Raw genomic sequence first — 25,384 nt, forward strand, 5'->3', positions numbered from 1 at the left:
CCTAATTTTGGTATAGAGGGTGGGGGGGTATGTCCAGTGAAGTGGCCTGGCGCCCCCTAGTGGTTACAAACATTAAGAAAATGCAAGCGGTATCTAGTGAGATTGAGGCGGGCGGGCAGGAGGCTGTTCACAATTTAGTAGGCGAGAGACCGCAGAGACAGATGCTTTAACATCGCAATAAGGGGTACGAAGACAGTAAATGTTTGCTAAACAAATCAATTAACGAATGGCACTGGCGAAGTCTATAAGGAGAGCTGATGGTAGTGGCCAGGGCCATGGGGATAAATAGATGGATTTGGGATGAATGCCAGAGTTAGTGCCAATAGAGGTTTCAACCATTTATTTGCTTGTTTATTCATTCAGTCAACAAATATTTATGGAGTATGTATATGTGCCAGGTGCTGAGGGTGTGTCCAGCAGTGCATAAGAGACAAATTTCTAAATAGACAATAAAGAAATAAGTATAATAAAATACTAGGTTTGATGATGATCGGGGCTTATGGCAGGGAGACGTCATGATGCAGTTGGATAAAAGGCTGTGATTTGAAATAGGGAGGTTTGGGAAGACTTCATGAGAAGGTGACATCGAGCAAATCCTTGTACATAGTGAGGGAGCTAGCTATAAAGTTGCCTAAGTCAGGGGAGAAGCATGTGCAAAGGCCCTGGGGCAGGACCAGGCCTGGCTTGTTGGACGAGCAGCAGGGGGCCTTTGTGGCAAGTGAATGAAGGGGGAGTGGAGGACGTGAGGGCTTGGAGGGGAGGGACGGCAGGTATATAGGACCTTTTGGGTTGCTGGTAAGACTTTTCCCCCCTGAAGAGGAAGGTGTGTGACAGGAGGGACATCCTGACTAGACTCCGGTGCTCGCAGGCGCCCCCTGGCTATTGTGCGGCGGAAGAGAGAGAGGGGGAGCGCAGAGACCAGGGCGGAGGAGACTGCGCTGGTCCAGGCTAGCGATGATGGGTCTGGACCAGGGTGGAGGCAGAGAGGTGGGTGAGCAGAGGGCGGATTTTGAGTACGTAACAGGTGTTACTGCTCCGTTGGACATGGACAGAGGCAACCGGTCTCAGTCAAGTTAGCCTGACCCCCGGCAGCCCCTCTCTCCTCCCAGGTGTCCAGGTGTTGTGTTGGTGGGGGAAAGACGTGTCCCTCGAGGAAGGGGCTGGGCTAGGCGGGGCTGGACTGCAGGTGCTCCCCCCGCCCCCACCCCCACGGCTCCTCCTCCTCCACCCCCTCTTCGGGCGACAGTTACAGGCAAAGAAGAGGAAGTGGTAGCTAGTAGCACAGGCAGGCGGGAGGGCGGGTGGTGGAAGTTGCGAGGGGTTCGCGGGCCGGCTGGGGAAGGCAGCAGCTATGGAGCTGTGGAGGCAGTGTACCCACTGGCTGATCCAGTGCAGGGTGCTGCCGCCCAGCCACCGCGTGACCTGGGACGGGGCCCAGGTGTGCGAGCTGGCGCAGGCCCTTCGGGATGGGGTCCTTCTCTGCCAGCTGCTTAACAACCTGCTGCCCCACGCCATCAACTTACGCGAGGTCAACCTGCGTCCCCAGATGTCCCAGGTGAGCCCACGGCGGACTGTCGAGCCGAAAGTTGGAAGCGGGGGCATTCCAGGCTGGATTAGTGCACTGGAGCTCTGGGTCGGCAGTGTAGAGGGGTGCATGCCAACTTCGCGGCTGGCTAAGGGGTCGGGGCGGGTGTGGGTGGTAACACTGAGATCCTGGGGTGACTCACCCCAGGGTAACAGGAATGCGTTCATAGGCACGAAGTGAGCCCAAATCTAAGCTGAGAACCGGCAAGCTGGGGGTTAACCACACCTAAGCCCCAGGCTGACTTCACTGGGGTTCAAGATCCCAGATGCGACCCTCTGGGGTTTTTTTGGGGGGGATACCTAGGTACCCTCTGGATGGCCAACAAGAGTGCCTAAGATTTTCTTTGACCCCCTACCCCCGATTCTGGCTGTGGGGGAGGGGCCCCCTCTGCCTTCTTCCCCACATGTGTCTCCTCCTCTGGGCCCTGGGCCCCTTCCTTCCCCTCGCATCTCCTTCCCCTTGGCTTCCTGCCTGGGCCTGGGGCAGCTTGGGCAGGTGGGGGGCTGTGACCCGGCGGGGCTCTGCCTTTCCTAGCTCCCTCTATCCCCTGGGGGACATTGAGGCAGGACCTGGTCCTGAGCCCCCAAGAGTGGGTTCTGGTGTTTGGGAGCCTAGAAATAGCTGCTTTTTCTCAGTAACAATTTCTGTAAGGGCGAAGGGTCCAAAGGGAGGTAGATTTGACTGTGACCGCCCCCAGCTCAGGAAATACATTCAAGTCCCTATTTGAATGTGGTTGGGGTGGGGGAGGTAACAGGACTGGATGCTCTCTCTTCAGCACCTTCTCTCGTTCCTTCTGGCCCCCTGGGTGCTGGGTGGAAGTGGTGCACGCTGCTGGGTGGGGGCTGAGGGTGCCCCGCCTGCCATGGGGGTATGAAGGGACTCGCAGACCAGCCCTTGGGCTCTGTGCCAGGCTGAAATCTTTGTCCAGAGGAGATGTAGGCTGGTGGGACAGGGGACAGTCAGGGCATCTATAGCCTCCTCTCTGGTCTGAGGTGCCATGTGCAGTGGGGGGAGGGAAGTGACTGCTAAGGGAGAGGGGTCCATGGAGGGGGGGGTCCATGGAGGGGGGGTCCCTGTAGGCATTTCTTGAGGATGGAGCCGGGGGTGGAGAGGTGGGTGGAGAGGTGGGTGGCTCCCCCATTCCTAGCCCAGGCAGGATTTGTTGATGGAACGAGGGAGCTCCCAGAGACGCCTCACCGTCCCACCCCCGTGGTCAGCCCTTCTTATCACAGGCCATCCCACATTTGCCTACATTTTCTTGTCTCTTTCTTGCTTCTATCACATGAGGAAGTAGCTGTCTGACCTGTCAGGCCCAGATCTGCAGGGAGGCAAGGACCCCAGTGAGGCTTCCATAGCAGCTCATGAAAAAGTGGATAGCCCTGTCTGGTTTGGCTCAGTGGATGTAGTGCCTGCCTGCCAACCCGAAGGTCACTGGTTCGGTCCCTGGTTGGAGCACATACCTGGGTTTTGGGCCATATACCCGGTGTTTCTCTCCCTCTCTTTCTCCCTCCATTTTCCTCCCTCTATAAACTATACATAAATAAAAATCTTTTAAAAAAATGGATAGACTTAAGGGTGAACTTCCACCCCTGCATGCATCTTGTGTAAAGCAGGTTCTCTGATGAAAAGCAAGGAGGTGGTGGCATTAATGTCTAGGAGGGCAACTGCAAGGACTCCAGGGACCATCTTAATTCTGTGTTCTGCGCAATGCCAAGGACCCAGGCTCAGGTCTGGCCCTCGGTGCTCCCAGACTGGGGGAGACAGAACCAACACCCCAGCCCCTTGTTGTCAGGAGTGTGGTAGAGGGACAAATCTCTGGGAGTTCTGAGGCAAAGGCAAGACATTGCTGAAGGGATGAAGACATTGCTTTCTGCAGGAGGGGACATTTGTGCTGGGTTTGAAGAGTGAGGGGGAGTTTTCTCATTGGCTCAGCTCCCCGCACTCAGCTGTGTGAGGTCTCAGGCAGTGCAGGTGTATTACCTGATTCTTCCCACCAAGGAGCTCTGCTCCCTTCTGCCCCTGCCCTTTTTGTTTCTATTCAAAGCTCAGCCCCTTGCCCCGTTCACAGTGAGGGGGGGGGGGGTGCGGGAAGCTAAGACCTTAAGCCAGAGGGACGTTGCACAAGAACAGCCTCTCTAGGTTTGCCGGTCCCTGTCAGTCAACGGATACAAGTCAGGGCCATGAGATGTGGAAGGGCAGAGAGAGAAAAGGGAGGGTGCTTTTGAGAGGTGTAGGTGAAGGTAGGGAGGTCATGGCATAAATAAAGGTGTGGATGCTTCCCAGTGACTCTCATTTCCTTTTCATAGTTCCTCTGCTTTTGCTTAGTTGTTTCCAGGGAAGAGGGTGGGAAGAGCATATTTACATAGTCATTCATCAGTCAACAATTAGGATGTATGCCAGGCTCTTTTTGGAGCCAAGGCAGAGGGAACAAGACACACACAAACTCCTGTTGTTGTGGAGCCTGCATTCTAGTGGAAGAGGCTGACAGTGAGCAAATAAGGAAACGAATAAATTGCCAGGAGGTGGTATATGTGTTAGGGAGAAAACAAAGCAGGAAAGGGGACTCAGGAGTGTGGGGGCTGCACTTTTGAATAGGGTGCCTGGGAGGCCTCACTGTTAAGGTGACATTTGAGAAGAGACCCAGGGAAAGTGAGGGAATGAGCCCTGTGGATCTGGGGGAACAGTGCTCCTGGTTAGGGGTGCTCCTAGTGCAAAGGCCCTGAGGTCGGAATGGTGAGTATCCACACAGGCTATGCTGTGCTGCTGCAGGGCAGTAAGTGGCCTGGTTGGTAGAAATGGTTCATGGGTGAGGTCAGACTGGAGAGACCAAGCTGGAAGTTCCCTCAGATCTGAGTCCCAGAGAGAGTGGATGATACTATCATAAGTGACTGTAGTGACAACCAGACACCCCAACTCTTTTCCACTGCTCTCTGAGGCTTCAAATTCTGGGTGGCAGAGATGAAACTCTAAGGCCAATGACATGAAGAGGAAGGGATGAATGTGACAGTCATTGTGGGAAAGATCCACCAGGACGTGGGAGCTGATTAGACTTGGGGTGGGGACGGGCACTGGGCCCAAGATGACGTCGAGGTCCCTAGCTCAGCGAATGCTGGTGCCACTGGCAGAGGCAGGAAAGGGAGAGGGCAGGCGAGTTAGAACAGGAGGGTGGGCAAGGGGACGGTGGCTTGTAGCAGGCAAACCTGGGTTCACATGCAGGCACCGCTGCTTCCTGGCTTCACCTCCTGAGCCTCAGTTTCCCCATCAGTGAACTGTAAATAAAAACGGCACCTTTTTCCGGGGTGGATTCTCGTGATATTTCAGTACTGCCTAGCACAGTGTCTGATACCCAATAAACCCTCACTAAAAAGTCTTTTTAGAAAGAACTTGGGGTAGCGGGAGTGCGGGCAGTGTAACACGGAAAGTAGGAATTGGGTCAGGGTGGTAGTTCCTAACTGGGGTGATTTTGCCCCCACAAGGACATTTGGTAAATTCTGGAGATGTTTCTGGTTGTCACATCTAGGAACTGCTACTGGCATCTAGTGGACAGAGGCCAGGAATTCTGCTCAGCTGCCTGCAAATGCCACACACAACAGATAACTACCCTGCCCCAAATGTGCACAGTGCTGAGGTTAACAACTCTGTGCTAGGAGACAGAGAGCACAATAGAATCTTAAATTATTTAACCGTGTGGTTAAATAATACATTCATGTCGTCCCAGTGTTAAAATGCATAAAAAGGCATACAGGGAAAATTTTAACTTCTAGTCTTATCCCTCAGATACCCAGTCCTACCTTCGCCCATAAGTGACTACATTTTTTAAAAAGGTGACTATATATTCTTCCAGAATTTCTATTTTTTTAAAAAAAATTTTAAATTTATTTTTTCAAATACATTTGTCTCTGCCTACCCCTAATATTCTTCCAGAATTTCTTTATGCAAACATAAGCAAATAGGACTTTATGTTCTTACTACACTCCTCCCTTAGCACGAAAGATAGCATATATCCTCCTTCCTCACTGCTTTATACCCTGCTTTCCTAATTTTAATAATCACCTGGGGAATTTTACCAAATCAATTCATAGAGACTGTTCTCATTCCTTTCTAAAAATGATTACGTGATGTTCCAGAGTGTTCATTTATTTAACAAACCACTTATTTTGCACTATGGGTGAGGCTTTAGTGTAAACCAGGGGACAGCAAACCACAGTCAGAGGACCGGATCTGCCTACAACATGGTTGGTTTTTTTTTTAACAAATAAAGTTTTATTGACACACAGTCAGACACATTCATTTATGTACTCTCTATGGCTGATTTCTAGCTACAACTATACAGTTGAGTAGTTGCGACAGAGACTGTCTGGTCTGAGGAGCTGAAGGTATTTACTCTCCAGACCTTTCTAGGAAAAGCTCACTTACCCCTAGTCTAAATTCTTTCTATACCTTAACTCATTTAATTCCCATAAGAATCTATGAGGTGGATAGTATTATTACCCCCATTTTTCATATGGGAGAACTGAGGCACATGGACATTAAGGAATTTGCTCGAGGGCACCCAACTTGAAAGCAGCAGAGTTGGGGGTTTGAACCCAGGCAGCCTGGCCCCAGGATCCTTACTGTTAACAATTACTCTAAACTGCCTCCATTTCATTGCATGGCTGGGGATCATTTATTTTATCAAGCCCCCCCCCCCCCCCACCATCAGTGAACACCCGGCCTTTGTTCTGACGAGCTACTGCAGTCCATAACTTTGTCCATGAGTCATTTTTGAGCTCCAGTACTACGTGACCTTGGGCATGTTACTTAACCTGTCTGTGCTTCAGTTTTGCCATCTGTAAAAGGGTGATAATACATCCCCATCTTAAAGCATTGCTGTCAGGGATAAATGAGTTACTGTAAAGAACCCGGAAAGGTACTGGGCTACAGGTAAATGTTATTCTTGCTGCCTCACATATGGGCAAGTATATTCCTGGGATAAATTCTCAGAAGAGTTTGCTGCTTAAGGAGAACGAGTGTGTATTTTGGATATGGGGAAATTGTTTTCTATATGGGATCGTTCCCAGGTGGATTGTTCCTATTGCTCTGCCGCTAGCAATGTGTGAGAGTGCTTGTTTCCATCACCTTGCCAACAAATTGTTGTTCTGTGGTCATGCTTTTGAGGTTGCCAGCTTGGGAGATAAGGGGGGCTCATTATGGTTCGATTTGTACTTTGCTTTTTCTGAGTAAGGTCAATCCTCTTTTCCTATGTTGAAGAGCTATTTTTATTTTCTCTCAGTGAAAATTTTTTATATCACTTGCCAATTACTTTTTTTCTTCTAGTACTGTTGGCTTTCTTTTTTTCTTATTGATTTTCTGGAGCTCTTTATATATTAGGCTATTTTGAATTTCAAGTCGGGTACTTAATAACGTTGTGATCTTGGAGAAAAAAATTATTTAACCTATCTGAGCCCTGATTATCTTATCTATAAAATGGGGATGTGGATAACATCTTTACCTCTGGGTTATGTGAGTACTAAATGTGATAAGGTAAGGTAAATTCCTATCATGGCGATTGATGTGTAGATGTATAGCAAGTGCTAAATTAATGGGAGTCACTCTTTTCGTTAATTTGCTTTCAGTGTGTCTACGTAGGCTGTGGGATGTGGTATAGTCAGCTTATGTGATGCTAGTCCTTTGACAAACTGCATTGCTTCAATGACAATAAGAATTTACTTTTTGTTCACAGAACAATCTCATTAGGGTAAACTGGGGCAGGGAGGGGGGCTCTAGACGATGGCCCTTTATGGTTTCTCTAGGACCCTGGCTCCTCCCGTCTCATGGCCCCACCCTGCCCCTTCATCCAGAGGGCAAGGAAGGAGTGTGAGAAAGGAAACCATGAGAGGCCGCTTAGTCTCAGAAGTGGTGCCATCGCCTCCATTCTTGTTCTTTTGGCTAGAACTCGGTCACACAGTCCCCCATCCAACTGCAAGAGAGGCTGGGAATGTGGTTTAGCTGGAAACCAAGGGGGATGAGGAAATGGGTTGAGTGGTTGTAGAGAAGTTAATGCCCCCGAGAATCCCAAGGTGAGACTTAGCTGGCTTCAGAGATGCAGGTCTGGAGGGAGCTGGTTTGGAGGAAACTGGTGGGATGAGGAAGGAGGAGGACCTGAACCAAAGCCACGCGGGATGGATTTAGTTAGAGATGGAGGGCCTGGGTACCCGCAAATCAAAGTGGGTTGGGCTGCGTCGGTTGGAAGACCTCATCTCAGCACTTCTACGGGGACTGATGAGAATGGACACCTGGGAGGGTCAACTTTCAGCACTGTTTCCTCTTTTTCATTGCATTCTGTTCTGTTCACGGACCTCCTCCTGGGCCCAGTTTTGGGAACTGTTACTCTTCAGGGCTTTCACAGAGGATCCTAGAAAACCCTGCCGCTCCTCTGCTCCCAGCCCTCCCATGGCTCCCCATTGCTCTTGGAGCAGAGCAGAGTCCTCACCATGGCCCCAGAAGATTTGGCCTCTGTTTACCTCTTGGCTCTCATCTCCCTCTCTCCCCTTCACTCACTCTACTCCAGCCATAGGGGCCTCCTCACTGTTCCTAGAACCCTCCAGGTGCAATCTAGCCACAGGGCCTTTGCACATGCTATTCTGTCTCCATGGATCCCTCTTCCTTTCCAGATATACACTGTGATTCTTCTCTTACCTCCAGGGTACTCGTCCGAGAGATCTTCCCTGGTTTCCATATCTAAAATTGCACCCTTTTTTCTCCCTGCACACACTCAATTTTTATCTTCTTCCTTATTTAATTTTTCTCCATAGCACTTAGCACTCTCTGGCCAACCATATTTTTTAAATTTATTTGCTTATTAATTGCTTTCCCCACTGGACTGTCAGGGCAAGGCTTTTTGTCTATTTCGTTCACAAACTGTATCTGCACTGCCCAATACATAAGTAGGTGCTCAATTAATACTTATTAAATATTCACTTCATTCATTCATCATTCATCATCCATTTAGTGTAGGGATCAGCATACTATAACTCATGAGCTGGCTGCCTCTTGTAAATAAAATTTAGTTGACACACGGTTAGCCTTGTCTGCTGAAATATTGTCCATAGACCCACCCTATGACCTGCAAAGCCAGAGAAATGACTCTTCCTGGCTCTTTACAGAAAGAGTTTGCCAACTGGACCCTGATATAATAGGCATTTGTTAAGTGCTTGCTGATTTTTGGTTGGAGGTAGTTTGTTAGCGGTGGTTGAATATGGATTGCCTGGGTTCAATCCCTCCTCTACGAGTTCCTAGTTATGTGATTTTGGGCAAGGTCTAGATTTTCTCATCTGTAAAATGGGGAAAATTGTGAAGATGATAGTAAAAATAACACTCATAATAATGATAATGATAGTACCATCCACCTCATAGACATTTCCCTGTGTTAGGCTATGTTCTGGGTGATGGAGAATCCCATGATAAATGAGACACAGATTCTCATGCAGCTTATGGAAATAGACGAGGAAATAGGCAGTCACAACACATATAGTGATGGGTGGGTGGGGCCCAGGACATTGTGGGAACAGAAGGGAGGGAACCCCCAGAAGAAATCAGAGTACTCTGGCTTCCTGGAGGAGGTGACATGCTAATTGAGTGTGAGAAGTTGGGCCATATTTAAGGAGCCAAAAGGAGTTTTGTTTGTCTCCCTTGCTAGTACTAATGGTTCCAGGAAGGGGGCAGGACCTAAGTTAGGTGTTGGACGAGCGTAGCCATCTTTCTAAAGGTCTCACCACATTGCAGAGGCGAACTATTCCCCTCTGATATCAGGGATGGCGTTTTGTGACCTGGGTAAAGGAGGAACTTGAGAGTCAGGTCCCTTGGGCAACAGTGGAAGAAATAAAGGATGTTCAGTTGGAGAAGTTTAAGGTTTGAGGAAATTCTGAGCTTAGTCTGCAGAAGTTTTAACCACGTATCTTAGATCTGGTGACACGAATACCCAATTCAAACTGGATTAATAAAAATATATGCGCTGACGTAACTAAAAATACTGGAAGAGAAATGCCTTCTGATCCAGCCAGACCCCGGGGGTGCAGGCATCATTATATCAGGAAAACTGCTCCCTCCTCCCCTCGCCCCACCCTTCGTCTCTTCACTGGGCTCTTTTGGATGTTGTTCTCCATTCTCAGCCTTTCTTTCCCATAATGGAGGCATAGAAGGGTGCCCAGCTGCTCCAGATTTGTATTCCCACAATTCTAGGTCTAATGGGAAATGGGAGGGTTGATTGAAAGGCCTCTCAAGCCAAGATCTCTTTTTCGCCGGACAAGATTTTTTTGGGTGGGGTCACATGTCCTTTTCTGAACCAATTGCTTTTTTTAGGAGAATATGATGCTCTGATTGGTCAGGCAGAGGTCACCTGCGCATTCCTGGAATTGGAGGCCAACTGGACTCTACCCAAAAGAATTAGACTAAGCAAGGAGGCTGAGCAGTTACAAAGGGGAAACGGAGGGACTGTTAGGATGAAGCAGGGGTCATAGATGTTAGGAGGCAATTGATGTTTATATGAGCAGTCAGTACCAAATTTAGTCCCGAGTTCCTCAGCGTTATCACCGCTGACCTTTGGGGCCGGATCCTTCTCTGTCCTGGGGACTGCCCTATGCGTTGTATGATGTTGAGCAACATCCCTGGCCTCTACTCACTCAATGCCGTGGCATTCTGCCCTCCAGAGTTGTGACAACAAAATGTCCCCAGACATTGCCAAATGTCACCCCAGGGAGCAGAATCACCCCAGGGTGAGAGGAACCCTGTTCTGGAGGAGTGAGCTTCCTATCTCAGGGGAACTCGAAGAAACAGGAACACTAACTGGTGACGGTCAAGAAGAGATTGAGTGCTTCTTTGAGTTAGAATATTCATTTATGTTATTATCAGCAGCAGGCACTGTCCTGGCTGCTAGGCTATGGGAAAGAACACAAGAGATTAACTCTCTACTCCCCTGAGTTCATGGCCTTGCAGGGGACAAGGGGAGTGTGCTTGTTTCCTGTGGCTGCTGTAACAAAGTACCACAAACGGGGAGTTTAAAACAACAGAAATGTATCGCCTCACAGTTCTGGAGGCCAGAGGACTGGAATCGAAATGTTGGCAGGGCCGCTCTCCATCGGGAGGCTCTCGGGGAGAAGCGGTTCTTTGCCCCTTTCTGTTCGTGGTGGCTCCAGGCGTCCCTAGCTTGTGCTTGTGCCACTGAAACCCCTGCCTCTGTCTTCATATGGTTGTCTCCTCTGTGTCTGTCTGTGCGCCAGTTATAAAAACACTTCTCAATGGAGTTAGGGCCCACCTGGATAATCCAGAATGATCTCGTCACCTTGAGATCCTTAATTTAATTATTAGTTACATTTTGCAAAGTCCTTTTCATTTCAAATAACATCACATTCACAGGTTCCAGGGATTTGATGTGGATATATCTTTTTTGGAGGGCAGCTGTTCAGCCATGACTGACAGGAAACAGGCAGTAATGAAACGTTTACCAAATCAATGAAATGTTGCAATAAATGCTCCAGACAAAAACCAGGGGTCAATATGAAGAAAAATGGAAGGGGCGTGCTTTCTCAAGGGTGGTCCAGGAAACCTGAGGGCTCAAGGAGGAGGAGCTACCTCTTGGAAGAACGGGGCAGGGAGGACAAAGGCCATGCAAAGGCCCTGTGGTAGGGAGGATCTGAACGAAGGATCTGCTGACGGGAGGTGAGTGAGTGAAGGGAGAGCGATGGGGAATGAGGTTTGGGAGTTGTGGGATGTGTGTAGAGCTTCTATGTGATGGTAAGTCCTTGGTGGTGTAAGCAGGTTGGTGATTTGAAGAGGTCCTTCTAGCTCTCTCTCGGACTAGACTTTAGAGGTGACGGAGGGGGCAGCAAGGAGACCTGGGAGGAGGAAGTTGATGAAGGTGTCCTGGCAAGAAGCGACCGTGGCCTGGACCAGGAGTGGAAACAGTGGACCCGGATCACATTTTGGTGGTTGAGCTGACCAGGCTTGTTGGCAGATTGGATGAGGGAGGAGGATGGGGGTGAATGAAGGAGACAAGATGGTGTCTAAGTTTGTGGCTTAGGGACCTGCATGAGTTGGGGTATAATTTGCTAAGATGGAAGGCTGGGGGAGGAACAAGCTTTGGAGAGTTCTGATCGGGCCGTGTTACACTGGACATGGAAGGCAGCTCAGAATAGTCCTTAGCGCAGTGGTTCCCAGGACGGGGGTGGGGGAGGCGGGGGGGGGGGAGACATTGGCTTTCCAGGGGACATTTGACAATGCCTGGAGACACTTTTTGTTGTCATCACAACAAAAATGGAGGGAGAGATGTGCCGCTGGCATCTAGTGGGTATGGACCAGGGATGCTGCTAAATATTCTGTAATACCCAGGGCAGCCCTCCAAATATCAATAGTGCAGAGGCTGAGAAGTCTTATCTGAGGGACAGGGTTAGGGTTACGGGGGTTTGGGTTCCGATCCTAACTGCGGGATCTTGGATGAGTTACTGAATCTCTTTGTAACTCAGTCTACCCGTCTTTCACATGGGGGTATGGACAGTCCCCCTTAGGGGGCTGCTGTCAGAACCGAATGAGCCAACAGCTGTAAAGTTGTAAAGCGCTGCCGGCAGACCCTGCTGGTGATGGGAAACAGACCCTCGAAAGCTAATGAGCTTGTTTTGGGTGGGAGGTAAGAAGAGGACAGGGGCCTGAGGGTCGAGCCCTGGGGAGCAGCAGCATTGAGGGGCGAGGAGGAGAAGGAGGAGGAGCAGGAAGTCAGAAAAGGAGAATTCAGTGACTTAGGAGCAAAACCAGAAGGGAGTAACGTCAAGAGGCCCAAAGAGGAAAGAGTATCCACGTTGAAGTCTTGATACAGTTTTAATGAAGTGGACAGGAATCAGTTCAGGAAGTATAAATGAATAACAACAAAAACAGGTTCCATTTATTGATCACTTACTATGTGCAAGTGTTGTAAGTACTTAATGCTTATTAACTCATTTTATTTTCACAACAAACCGATGGGGTAGGTATTATTATGTCTCAGTTATCTGTTATAGTTGTCCCCCCTTATGTGCGAGGTATATATGTTCCAGGATCCCCAGTGAATGGTTGAAACTGTGGAGAGTACCCAGATTCTATACTTACTATGTTTTTCCTATTCATACATACCCATGATAAAGGTTAATTTATAGATTCGGCACAGTGAGAGATTAACAACACTAACTAATAATAAAGTAGGACGGTTGTAACAGTGTACAGTAATAGAAGTTAAGGGAATGTGGTCTCTCTTTCAAAGTACCTGGTACTGTACGTACAGTGTGGATATGCTGGACCAAAGGAAGCTTTATGTCCTGGGTGGGGTGGAATACAGGATGCCATGAGATTTCATCACACAACTCAGAATGGCATGTAATTTAAAGCTGAGGAATTGTTTACTTCTGAAATTTTCTGTCTAATATTTTGGGACTGTAATTGACATAGGTAACTGAAACCACAGAAGGTGAAACCGTGGATAAGGGAACTTCTTTGTGGTGAAACAGATCGCCCCGGACATAGTGTTATCAGGCAGAACTGTTTTATAATTCTTGAAGATTCTGTCAGGGATTCAGATGGGGTGTGGTGATGCCGGTTGCCTAGCTCTGTCATGAGAAACCTTGAAGGTCTAGGGCCTGGGATCATCAGGAGGACCGTTCACCGGCACGGTGGGTGCCTGGGCTGGCTGCTGATTGCAGCACGGGCATGTGGCCTCTCTACGTCGCTTGGGCTTCCTCACAATATGGTGACTGTATGCGGAGAGAGAGTGTCCTTGTTTCCAGAAAGACCAAGACAGAAGCTGCAAGGTTTCTCCTGATCTAGTTGGAGATCATGCAGTGTTACTTTGTTGCATTCTTAGTGACTAAGCAAGTTATTAAGACCAGTCTAGATTCAAGGGGAGGAGAGTCAGACCCCGCCTCTTGATGGGAGTCTCAAAAAGCATGCCTGATGGCTGGCATTTTTGTGGCCCTCTTTGGAAAGCACAACCTGTTACATGTTGTTATCTTATTTTGCAGATGAAGAAATGGAAACATGGAAAGTTTAAGTCTCTGAGTGAATAAGTAGCTACGCTTGGATTTGAACCCCAGGGTCCAGGCCCCCAAAACTTGCGACCATACACCCTATATGAATACGGCCTCTTTGAGGGGCCATGTGAGCCTTTCAGGTGGTTATGGAGATGGCCTTAGATTCAGATTTCTGGTTCTCCCCATCGGGGTGCAGCCAGGAAGGCAGAAATAGTCTCAGGCCTCTCAAACAGAGGGAATTTAGCTGAGGCTGAAGGGTGAGGGGGAAGCTGCGAAGGCAGATGGGGGACACTAAGAGAGGAGCCACTGGACTAGTGGAGCAATAGAAGGAAGTGGTGTGACCAGAGCCCAGAGCCATTCAATGAGCTGGAACTGGGGCAACAGCTGTCTTCAGGGAACTAGGACCATAGAACAGACAAATTTGCTGCTGGAAGAGGCAGAGAAAGAGAGGGAGAAATAACCTGACTTCTTTCCCATCTGTCCTCTCGTCTCCTGAATGGGTCTTCCATGGGCTGAACCTACCTGGAAGCCAAGATGCAAAGGAGCCTGGGAAATGTAGTTCGTTCAATATAGAGCAAAGCAGAGGAATGGTATGCAATGGAGCTCAGAGCAGGCAGGCCAAGGATCCTTGTAGACCTTGAGCTCAGTGTGTTATCTCAGTTAAAGGGCACTGCTGTTACTGCCTGAAAACCAATGATATGTAATGGTTCTATTTCCTGGGACAGGACCCTCCTTAGCTTTACTGGCTCTGTTGGTTTTTAAGTTCAGCTCACTCTTATATCAGACTCAGATCTTTCTTGGAACTCTCCTTGTCATGCGCCACTGACACACAGGTCATCAGCCTTCTTCTATACAGCCCAGCAGAGATCTGCTGACCATGATTATGCCCCCAGCTCTCCTCAAGCTGCCTCTGGAGCAAGCCGAACATCCGCAACCCCTTCATGGCTCCTCAGTGGTGCCATGAACTCCACCTCAGGGTGGCTGTCTTGTGCCTGTCTTCCCCTGGGACCTAGAATGATCCCCACATAGACATAACATCCAAGCACCCCAAGAGATGTAGGGCTGTTGCTTTTAGTCTGATCTGTGTTGGAGCATGTCACCAGGGAGCATCGGAAAAAAATGCTTCAAAAGGCGTCAACCATTTACTCTTCCCTTGCAAGGATTCTGGGGGATATGGCAGAATGGTAGGATATTTAGGGTGACAGCCACTTGCCCCTTTGACCACATGACCTGTTTTGGTAGACACGCACCTGAGACTACCCTTGCTTCACTCTCTCCCACCCCCTCCCCCTTTCTCACTCTGGCCTCCAACCTCTTCCGTGATCACCCCAGGCCGGGTCCAGCCTCAGGACCTTTGCACTGGCTGTTACCGCTGCCTGGAATGCTTGTTACCCCAGATATACTCCTCCTGGATCATTGCCTCCTTTAAGGCTTTACTCGGTGTCATTCTTTAAATGAGGCTTCTTGGACCTCCTTATTCAGAATTGCACCCCCTTCTGGCACGCCCCACCCCGTCTTCCTACTTATCTGTGTCCCTTAACACCACCTTCTAACATGCTATATTCATATTCATGTCACACATCATTTGCCTCCTTCTGCCAGAATGTCACCCTCACCAGGGCAGGGGTGGCACCTCTTCCCTTCACAGCCGTGTCTGCAGCACTTGGACAGGCGCCTGGAGCAGAGAGATGCTCAATAACAGTTTATCAAATCCATGAAGGGGCTGGCTGCTCAGAGCCCCCCACGTGCTCTTCCCGTTGCCTGAGGTATTGTCTCCCCCTCCCACACCAAGAGTTATTCAGACGGAAAGACCATGCATTTGTCTCTCATTTAGACAAATGAGACAGCAATGTGGCAGGAGAGTACCTTTTGCATTATTGACCAATGACGGTTTCCGTTATTCCTTCTTTCCCACCCTACCATCCTCTAAAAGCGTCCCTCTGCCCCGCAGCTCCTAGTTTTAGGGGATAGACACAAGAAGTGTCTGGTCTCCCACCGGCTTACAATAAATAGCTTTATTAACATACAATAAATGACATGGTTAAAATACACAGTTTGATAAATTGTGACATACATGTGAAACCAACCCCATAATCAAGAGAGTGAACATATCACCCCCAGAAGTTTCCTCCTGCACTTTTGAAATGGCTTCCTCCCCACCCTCTCGGCCTCCCATCTGCCATCCCCAGGCACCTCCCAATCCTCTTGGGCTCACTACAGACGTCTGTGCATCATTTACAGTTTTATGTAGATGGAATCATACAATAGTAATACTTTTTTAAAAAAGATTTTATTTATTTACTTCTTAGAGGAGAAGGGAGGGAGAAAGAGAAGGAAAGATTAGTTTATGAAGATACATCGATTGGTTGCCTCTCGCACACCCCCAACTGGGGAACCTGGCCCGCAACCCAGGCGTGTGCCCTGACTGAGCATCGAACCTGAGACCTTTTTGGTTTGCAGGCCGGCACTCAGTCCACAGAGCCACACCAGCCAGGGCATATTAATGCTTTTTAAGTGTAGTTCATTCATTTGGCATTATTCTTCTGCAGGTCATTCTACTGTTGTGTGTATCAGTTCTTCACTCCTTATTATCTCTGAGTAGTCGTCCATTCTGCAGACATAACACAGTTTGCCCTCTCTCAGTGCTTACCACCTCCTAACAAGCTATAGTCATAGCATATGGTAGGTTGTTTGCGTCCTCCTTTCAGGATATGACCCTCACAGGGGCAGAGAGCTCTACCTTTTTGCTCACAACTGTATCCCCAGCACTTGGACCACCGCCTGGAGTGTAGTAGATACTCACTACTTATTGAATCCGTGACGGGGTGGCTGGGTGATCAGAGTCCTCTTGCATGCTGTTCCCTTGGCCTGGAACCCTCCCCATTCTGCTGACGGACACTGGGGGTGCTCCCATATTTTGGCTCTCACAGGTAAAGCTGCGGGAACACCTGTGTGCAGGTCTCCACATGAATGTTCATGTTCATTTCTCTTGGGTAGCCGCCTGGGGATGGACCAGGTTGCGTGGTGGTGCATGTTTTAACTTTTTAAGAAACTACCGAAATGTTTTTCTAAAGTCCTTGCACCGTCTGGCACCCCCTCCAGGAGTGTGTGAGGGGGGCTGCCTGGAGTGCGGCTCCTCTTTGCTTCACCATCTCTTAATCTTTGGCCTTAATCAGGCCCAGCTCCCACTGAACCAGCCTCACGCTCTCGGTGCTTTTACGCGCACTCCCTCACCCCTGTGGTGATAGCTGCTCCGTGAATGCCTCCTTAAACTCACTGGACTACACAAGCTCTCTGAGGACAGGGTCCTGTCTTGGCCACCATCAGGTCCAGGGTTTGGCACACAGTAGGCACTCAGTACATGCTTGCTGAATGAATGTATAACCCTGCCTCGTGGCCCAGGTACTAGAGGGAAATTCATTTGATTGGTAGTTTCATTCCCAATGTGCAGGTGAGGAAACTGAGGCACCAGAAGGTACAGAGATCTACCCAAGGCCCCTCAGCTTGCAGCGGCTGGGCTGGGAGTCTGTCTGACGCCCTCAGTTGACACTGAGATGTTGGGTGTGTGCTTGGGTGGGGGGAGAGGGAAGAGAGGCTGGCGCAGGGAGGCCGTAGGAGGCCGGGTTGAGGAGTTTATGCTTTGCACCTCTGCTCACAGGCTTTGAAAAGGGTGCACAGCACACCCACCCTCTCTGGTCTGCATGATGAAGTCTTGCAGCCTCAAGATTAAGGGGCTGCAAGGGCTGAAGGCAGAGGGCCCCCCTTTGTCTGTCTCCCCAGCAAACCCTGGTAACAGGCATTTCCTGTTTCCGGCCGCTCCCTGGGGCTGGGGCTGGGGCTGGGGCTGGGGTGGGGGTGGGGGAGCTGATTACAGCAGTGTGCTCAGCTGTGGGTCCCCTCTCCTGCTCTCAGCAGTAGCCACCAAAAGTGGTTTGTCCCTGCCCACTGGTACCCTGAAGAAGGGCAGTGAATAACTAACCTTTCCAGCTCTTTCCTTGTCAGGGACAGGGGCTATTGTTGATAGGGGATCTACAGGCAAAGGGGAAGTGCCAGGGTACTGATTTGCATGTGGGTAAGATGCCAGCTGAACTCTGATACTCTGGTGGAGGGAGGGGACTGAAGGGGTTGCCCCCCAACAAGGAGGAAATGTCCTTTTACACCCTGCCTGTGTTTGTTTAAAGGGCCTCTTAACCTTAGCCACATTCTGCCATACCACAGACTACCTGGAAGTTCTTCTGGCGGTCTAACCTCCATCACTCTTGCTGTCTTAGGTAGTCCCTTTCTTCAGCTGGCCCCACTCCAGCCCAGAGGGCTGATGAGTCATACCCCTTTTCCCTTTTGAGGTGTCACATGACTGGAGGGAAAGAGTCTCAAGGCTCAGCTGATCTCCCTGAGGTTTGGAAGGAACTTCCGCCCGCAAGCCAGATGAGGCCATCTGTTCCTTTGCCTTTGGTGACATGTACACCCTGTCCGGAGTCAGTCCGTGATCCCGCAAAGGCTGCTGAGCTGGAGAGTGGTACATGTGGTTCTTGTCACATGCAGAAACCCCTGTTATGATCCTGCATGGCACCAGGGGGAAGCCTAGTGTGGTTCAAAGAGAGGGTAGTGCAGTGGTTAGGGCCATGGCCTCTGAGGCCAGAGAGCTGCTGTGTGGCTCCTCGTTCCTACCAATGTGGCTCAGGCAGGGAATGTCTCCACAGTGAACCTCAGTTGCCTCATCTGTCCAAAGGGGATTCATCCATCCAGGCACCAATTTTTATTGAGCAACTACTATGTGCAAGTCATGGTACTAAGTGCTGAGGTCACAGCAGTGAACAAAATGCAAGGCAAATCCTGCCCTTGTGGAGCTGATGTTCTAGGGTGTAGTGGGTGGAGGACAGACAATAACAAAATAAGTAAGTGACATATATAGTGCTCCAGATGTAAGTTTCAGGGGGAGGGGCGAAAATAAAGCAGAAAAGGAGGCTGGGGAGTGCTGTGTGTGTGCATGTGTGCATATGTCGCAGTTTTAAAGTGGTCGGGAAGGTCTCACTGAGAAGTGACGTTTCATCATCAAAAGTGCGAAAGAGACAAGGAAGGGAGGCACCAGGTTAATTATGGGACTGACGTTCTTAACAGAAGGGAACAACTAGTGCAAAGACCCTGAGACTGGATTGTGCCTGACAGGTTGTAGGAAGAGCAAGGACACCCACGTAGCTGGAGCAAGGTAGGCGAGGTGGAGAGAGGGAGGTGATGGGGACAGGTTGGGCTGCGGGGAGAGCTTGGGGTTGCTTCTGGGTGGGAGGAGGGTCCTGGGAAGGTTTTGACAATATTGCTCTGGCTGCTGTATTGAAAATAAGTGATAGGGGTTCAGCGGCAGGAGCGAGGGGTCCAGGGAGGAGATCATTACAGTGACCTAGCTGAGCCCGAACCAGGGGGTGGGGCAGAGCGGGAGAGAAGGGGCGGGATTCTGGATATATTTTGAAGGTGGAACCAACAGGATTTGCTGATGGATTGGAAATGGAGTGATAAACAGGAGAGTCAAGGCGACGCCAACATTTTGGACCCAGATAACGGGAAGGACAGGTATTATTCGAGCCCGCCTCCTAGATCTTGGCATGGCAACTCTGCTGGGAGAGTTAAGCAAAACTCCTCACGCGAGGTTCTTTGTGTCGGGTTTAGAAAAGGCTAAGTTCTCAGTGAAAGGTGCCTCCTCCCCGCAAGGGCCAGGGCGGTCACAGCGGCAATAATGTGGGCGGCGATTATATTGATAGTGATGATGGTGAAGAGGAGGGCAGTAATGGTGACAATAACAAGGATGCTGTGATTGATCATTGTGATTGTGGTGACAATTGTGGTGACGCTGATAATGATCATTTTCAGATATTGAGGGCTCACACCAGGCCAAGCCCTTTACATGCATGGTCGCACTGAATTACAACAACGGGGCACAGTAGGCATTTTGGAAGTCCCCATTCAGTAGGTGAGAAAACAAGTGACTTGTCCCAAGACACACAGAAGATAGGAGGATCTTCCTGTGTCCTTTTGGATGAGGAGCCTGTTGGGGGTCTATTCTCTGCCCTGTTGCCTATCTTACCACCTAGGGCCCCACTCCCGACTCCAGGTGCTGAGGAGAGGTGGTTGGAGAGAAAGCTCTCAAGCTGAGTGGCAGCCACACCAAAGGTGCCCTGACCCTGGACAGGAGGGAATTTGCTGACGGGAGAAATGTGTCTGTACCTCCCCCACCTTCGGAGCCTCACTGTTACCCTGCCCCAACGCCTCTGGGAAGTTTTCCCCATCCCGCATTTCTCATTTAGACTCTTTGCGAAGTCTCAGTTTCTTTGAGCATTTGTGTGGCAGTCATTCTTTTTTCTTTAATCCTCACTCGAGGACATTTTTTAAAAGTTGATTTTAGAGAGAGGGAAGTGGGGTGGGGGAGGGGAGAGAGAGAGAGAGAAACATTGATCTGTTGCCTCCTATATGCGCCTAACAACATTGAACTTACAACCTAGATATGTGCCCTGATGGGGAGTCAAACCTGCAACCGTTTGGTGCACAGGATGATGCTCCAAACAGCTGAGCGCCCCCGGCCAGGGCTGTGGCAGTCATTCTTGCAATGAACATAATAGGAAGCTCTGGAAGGTGAGAGGGTAGGGGCAGACAAAGGAGAATTGTTCATGACTCCAGCAGATGGTATGGGTGCCCCACCCATTTCTTCTTCTTTTTTTTTTTTTTAAAGATTTTATTTATTTATTTTTAGAGCGAGGGGAAGGGAGGGAGAAAGAGAAGAAGAAAAACATCAATGTGTGGTTGCCTCTCACGTGCCCCCTACTGGGGACCTGGCCCACAGCCCAGGTATATGCCCTGACTGGGAATCGAACCAGCGAAACTTTGGTTTGCAGGCTGGCACTCCGTCCACTGAGCCACACCAGCAAGGTTTGGAAGGTTTCTTAGCCCTTCCTGCAGTCACCTGCGGAGGGTTCTTGATGGCTCCCTGAGTCTCTCTGACTGAGACCGTTCTCTGGCCGTAGGAGGGTCCTTAGCCAGGAAGTTACCCTGAGAGGTACCCACAATCAGTGCTCGAGAGGAGCTGAGGGATCAATATCCGGTGTTCTTGTTTCTCAGATGGATTGATCCTGCGCTACGTCGACCTCATCTACCAGAAACCCCCACAGGAGGGAGCCCCAGTTGATGTCAGCAGGTCCTGACGGACACCTCCTGGGTTGATTTCCTTCTCCCCGTCCCGCTTCCCTGCTGCCCGACGTCCCTCTTGGTCACCTCTCAGATATACTACATATGCCCACAATTCTTCTTTCAGGGGCTTCTTCCAGGGACCCAAAATAGAATAGGGATGCAACCTTAGCATGCTGCTCAATCTGTAACGTAAGTCTTGTAACACCCCCAGACAATTGTAGCGTATTGTTCAGAGAGCAAACCTGAGGGTAAGGTAGGTGATTTTAATCCCCGTGGTGGCCCCAGTTACTGCAGGGGGCAGCTGGGATGACTCTAGGCGGACCGTGGATGCAGCATAAAGAACACCTCTCGCATGGTGGTGAAGGTCCCTCTCCCCTTGGTTCTTTCTCGGCCCTTCTCGCTTCACCGTGGAGAGTCTCGGTTCAGCGCGAGAGTGTCACATATTCTCACTCTGAAATCTATCACAGACACACGAGGAGGTGGAAGGCCTATGGGAAATGTTTGAAGAATAATAAAATGAGCAATGTACCCATCACTCTGGTGAAGAGTTAGAACATTACGATTTCTTGGGAATCCTTAAAACAACGTTTCTCAGGCTTTTTTGACTCTTAACTATAGTAAGAAATGCATTTTCCCCAGTGAGGCCCCAGCCCACCGCCAACAAGAGCACGTGCAACTGAAATGGAAGCTTTCCACCCCTCGTCTTTACTACGTGGAAAACATGGCAACGTATTTTATTCCATTCTAGTGGGCTCTGCCAAGCTCATTCTGTGACCTGCTAATGGTTCACAGTTTGGAAAACAGCCTTACAAGGGCAGCCTTACGTCTGCTCTTCCTTGATTGTACACCCCACCCTTCCCGTCCCCAACTCCCCAAAAGTAGCCACTATCTCGAACTTTTGGGCAATAATTCCTTGATATTTTTTATAATTTTGCCATATATGTGATCCCAGACACTTAAATACTTAATTTTGCTGATGTCTGCACTTGATATAAATGGAGTTATAATATATGTATGAGAATTGCTTTTGTGTTTAACATTATGCTTTTGAAATTATCCACGTTTATGTCCATGGCTGTAGTTAATCCCTTTGTAACATGGTATAGTATTTTACTGTGTGAATTATCCCAATTTATTTATTCATTCTACTCTTGATGGATATTTGGGGCATTTCCATTACAGGGCTGGTCTTAGTTAGCTATGGTTGTGTAACAGATTACTCCAGGATTTAAGAGGAAACAAAGATTTATTGTCTCATACAGTTTCTAAAGGTCAGAAATCTAGGAATGGGGAAGGGCTTAGCAAAGGAACAATGACTTCTGCCAGCACTTCTGTCTGGGAGAAAACTGCCTGTCCAGTCCTTGCCTTGAAGCCAGACTATTCAGGCCTCCCTGTATGTCCCCTGTGCCTTTTGAGCTACCGCCTCAGTGCTGGAGCTCAAAGTCAGTCAGTCCATCAGCAAGCAAGTGTGTGTGTGGGCCCTTTAAGAGAAATGCCTGGGACTCCAGCAGCCCTCCATCTCACGCAGCCACAATCTTCACTGGTTTCTACAGGCAGAAGTTATAGGGACTTCTCTTCTTGGCACTGGAACCCTGGGCTGGGGGCCTGGTGTGGGGCTGGGACCCCCTCACTCCTCCAGGGGAACTCTGTAGCTGAGATACCACTCCGGATTTTTATCCACCACATGTGGCTGCGGGGCCAGCCCGTTCCATGTCTCCACCCCTCCTACCAGTCTGGACGTGACTTCTTTACATCCTTAAGTTATAGGACTTCTGTTCACTTGGTCTTTGGGCAATTCTGAATGATGGTTGTTCTGTAGTTTAGCTGTAATTTTGAAGTGGTCACGGAGCAGGCGAGCACACAATTTCCCTACTCTGCCATCTTGATCGGAAGCCCCAAACTGACTTTTTTAAAAGTATATTTTATTGATTATGCCATTACAGTTTTCCCACTTAAAATGACTTCTTGAGTGTTAAAATTTCAGACCTTGATCTGAGAATCCCCTGGAAGATCTAGCCCATTTCCTCCCGAGAGCCACACATGCATCTGAATGATGTGGGGTACCAGTTAAAATGAAGATTCCTGGCCTCCCCACCACTCTAGTTGAATCAGAATCTCTAGGGTTTGGAATCCAAGAATCTGCAGTTTAAACAAAAGCCCCCAGGTGATTCTAGTGCACAGTAAACTTTGGGACTGGCTAGCCTAGCCTCTGCCCCTAGGTAGTAGCTAAGATGCACCAGGAGTGTAGCTTTTAAATACTCACTTGCTCACACATAAAGAAAATAAAGGACAGAAAACTTGCAGTCATATTTAAATTCAGAATTTATAACCCTTCTTACGTGCTTTTACTAAATTCTTCGTAGATTTTAGATTCTCCTTGTTTACTAGATTTTAGATTCTACCTGCTCTTACTTGTACCTACCCTTTGCTACCCTCCTGGTCTTTGATGTGGGGATTTCACAGATAGAAGTATACAAGCACTAAATTTAGACTCCTGATTGCTTTCCCTTCCTTTCTTGCCTTCCATCCTTCAACACTTCTGGTTTGTTGTTGTTTTATTTTCATTTAGTTTAAAAAATACCTGTACATTTGGAAAGCTCTCTGTGCTAAGAATTTGAGTTACTCTCCATGTTTCCACATCAAGCTCATAATTAGTGTCACTCATTCCAGGTATGAACATTTTGGGGAGAGGAGGTAGGACTAAAAAAAAGAGACTCTGGGAACAGCTTTGATGGGTGGTGCTTGCTCAGGGTATTTCCTGAGGCTCGTCAGGGTGTTGGTCTGGGCTGCCGTCATCAGTTTAGAGTTGGAAGATCAGTTTCCAAGATGGCTTCTTCTCCTTTTGTCCGGAGACGTCAGTTCCGTGCCATGTGGGCCTCCCCATAGAGCTGCTCACAGCGTGGCTTCACCCAGAGTAAGGACAGAGGGGCGGGGTGAGAGAGAGAGAGGCCTCACTACATTTATGAACCTGTGAGTCCCACACTGTCATTCCCATTTTATTCTATTCATTAGAAGCAAATCACAGACCTACCCCTACTCAACTGGAAGCTGACATGCAAGGGTGTGACTATCAGGAAGAGGGATCACTGGGGCCATCTTGGAAGTTGGCCGCCATGGGACAGATTCTTAGAACATTCTTGCTCTGGAAACCTTTGTACTCATCTCTGGGTGCATATGCAAGTGTTTCTTTATGATTTAAACCTAGGGATCTGGGGGTCAACAGGTAGATAATGCCAAACTGTTTTCTGAATTTTTTAAACCATTTCATGCTCCAAGAAGCAGTATATGTTTCTGGGATCCTGCCTCTTTGCCAATACTTGGTATTTGCCTGCCTTAAAAATTTTTGCAAATTGGGTGGGCAGGAAATCGTACTTGTGATTTTGATTAGCATTTTTTGGATAATTTCTGAGGTTGATCATCTCTTCATGTGTTTGGAGGCAGTTGTAATTCTTCAATGAAACACCTGTTCATGTCTTGCCCATTTTTGGTTTGCAGGCCTACACTCAATCCACTGAGCCACAGCAACCAGGGTGATATGGTGTCTTAATTACTGCAGATTTATGATAAGTTGATATCTGGTAGGACTAGTGCCCCCATTTTATTTTTTCTTTATGGAGTTGCCTTGGCTCTTTGTGACTCTGTGCTCTTCCATACAAATTTTAACATTCATGTCTCAAGTTCAGTGAAAAACCCAATAAACTTAATAAATGATAAAAACACAACAAAAGAAGCAAAATCCTTAAAATTCAAAATGAAAATGTGATCTGGCTTAGAATAAATCTTATTTTAAAAAAACAACATTTTGCGACTTTAATCGAAATGGCATTGAATCTACAGCTCAGTTTTGGAGAGGGTTAAAAATTTTTAAGTGTCGAGTCTTTCCAGATAAGAATTAGTATACATTTTCCTCTATTTAGATTTTCTTTTCTGTCTGTCTTTCAAGGACGTTTTATAACTTTCTCCATAAAGTATTTGCACTTCTTTCTGTTATATTTGTTAGAGACTACCAGCTTTTTTATTTGTTTGTTTACTTTACATTTTTAAGATTATGTTAAGTGGTATCCTTTTAAAATCAAAGTCCGATTTTCATACGGCGAAATGCTCAGACCTTCAGTTTACCGTTCAGTCAGTTCCAGCACTTGTTTACCCTTGTGCAACCCACACCCTTATCAAAACACAGAACATTTTCATCACTTGTGGGGTTTCTAAGTCAATCTCCACCACCCTCCCCGCCCCGGGAGCAACCACTGATCTGATTTCTATCGCCATAGGTTAGTTATGCTGATTGTAAGATTTCGCAAATGTTCTTTAAAAAAAGTTTTCTCGGATTGATTGTTGCTGATGTCCCAACACATAGTAAACTTTGTATATTGAAATTGTAGTCAGTCACATTGCACACTTATTTTATTTTTTAAAATAATTAAACATTTTTTTTCAATTACAGCTGGCATACAATATTATATTAGTTTCAGGTACACAGCATAGTGGTTACATATTTATATAACTTACGTTGTGATCAGCACAGTAAGTCTTGAACCCACTTGGCGCCATACATAGTTATTACAATACGTTGACCATGTTCCCTACGCTGCACTTT

The 25,384-nt window shown here is 48.3% G+C and overlaps 1 protein-coding gene across 2 annotated transcripts in view; it reads left to right on the top strand.

The window, feature by feature from the left end:
* Positions 1 to 1,351: 1,351 nt before the first annotated feature.
* Positions 1,352 to 25,384, top strand: part of VAV1 (vav guanine nucleotide exchange factor 1) — a 55,553-nt gene continuing 31,520 nt past the window's right edge. For both annotated transcript variants that reach the window (XM_054562012.1, XM_054562013.1), the window contains exon 1: positions 1,352 to 1,555. In XM_054562012.1, the coding sequence (XP_054417987.1) occupies positions 1,352 to 1,555 (204 nt within the window). The remainder of the gene's footprint in view (positions 1,556 to 25,384) is intronic.

The sequence above is a fragment of the Pteronotus mesoamericanus genome, unplaced genomic scaffold, assembly GCF_021234165.1.
Source record: "Pteronotus mesoamericanus isolate MK-2021 breed Mesoamerican mustached bat unplaced genomic scaffold, CSHL_Meso_final scaffold_636, whole genome shotgun sequence".
NCBI lineage: Eukaryota > Metazoa > Chordata > Mammalia > Chiroptera > Mormoopidae > Pteronotus > Pteronotus mesoamericanus.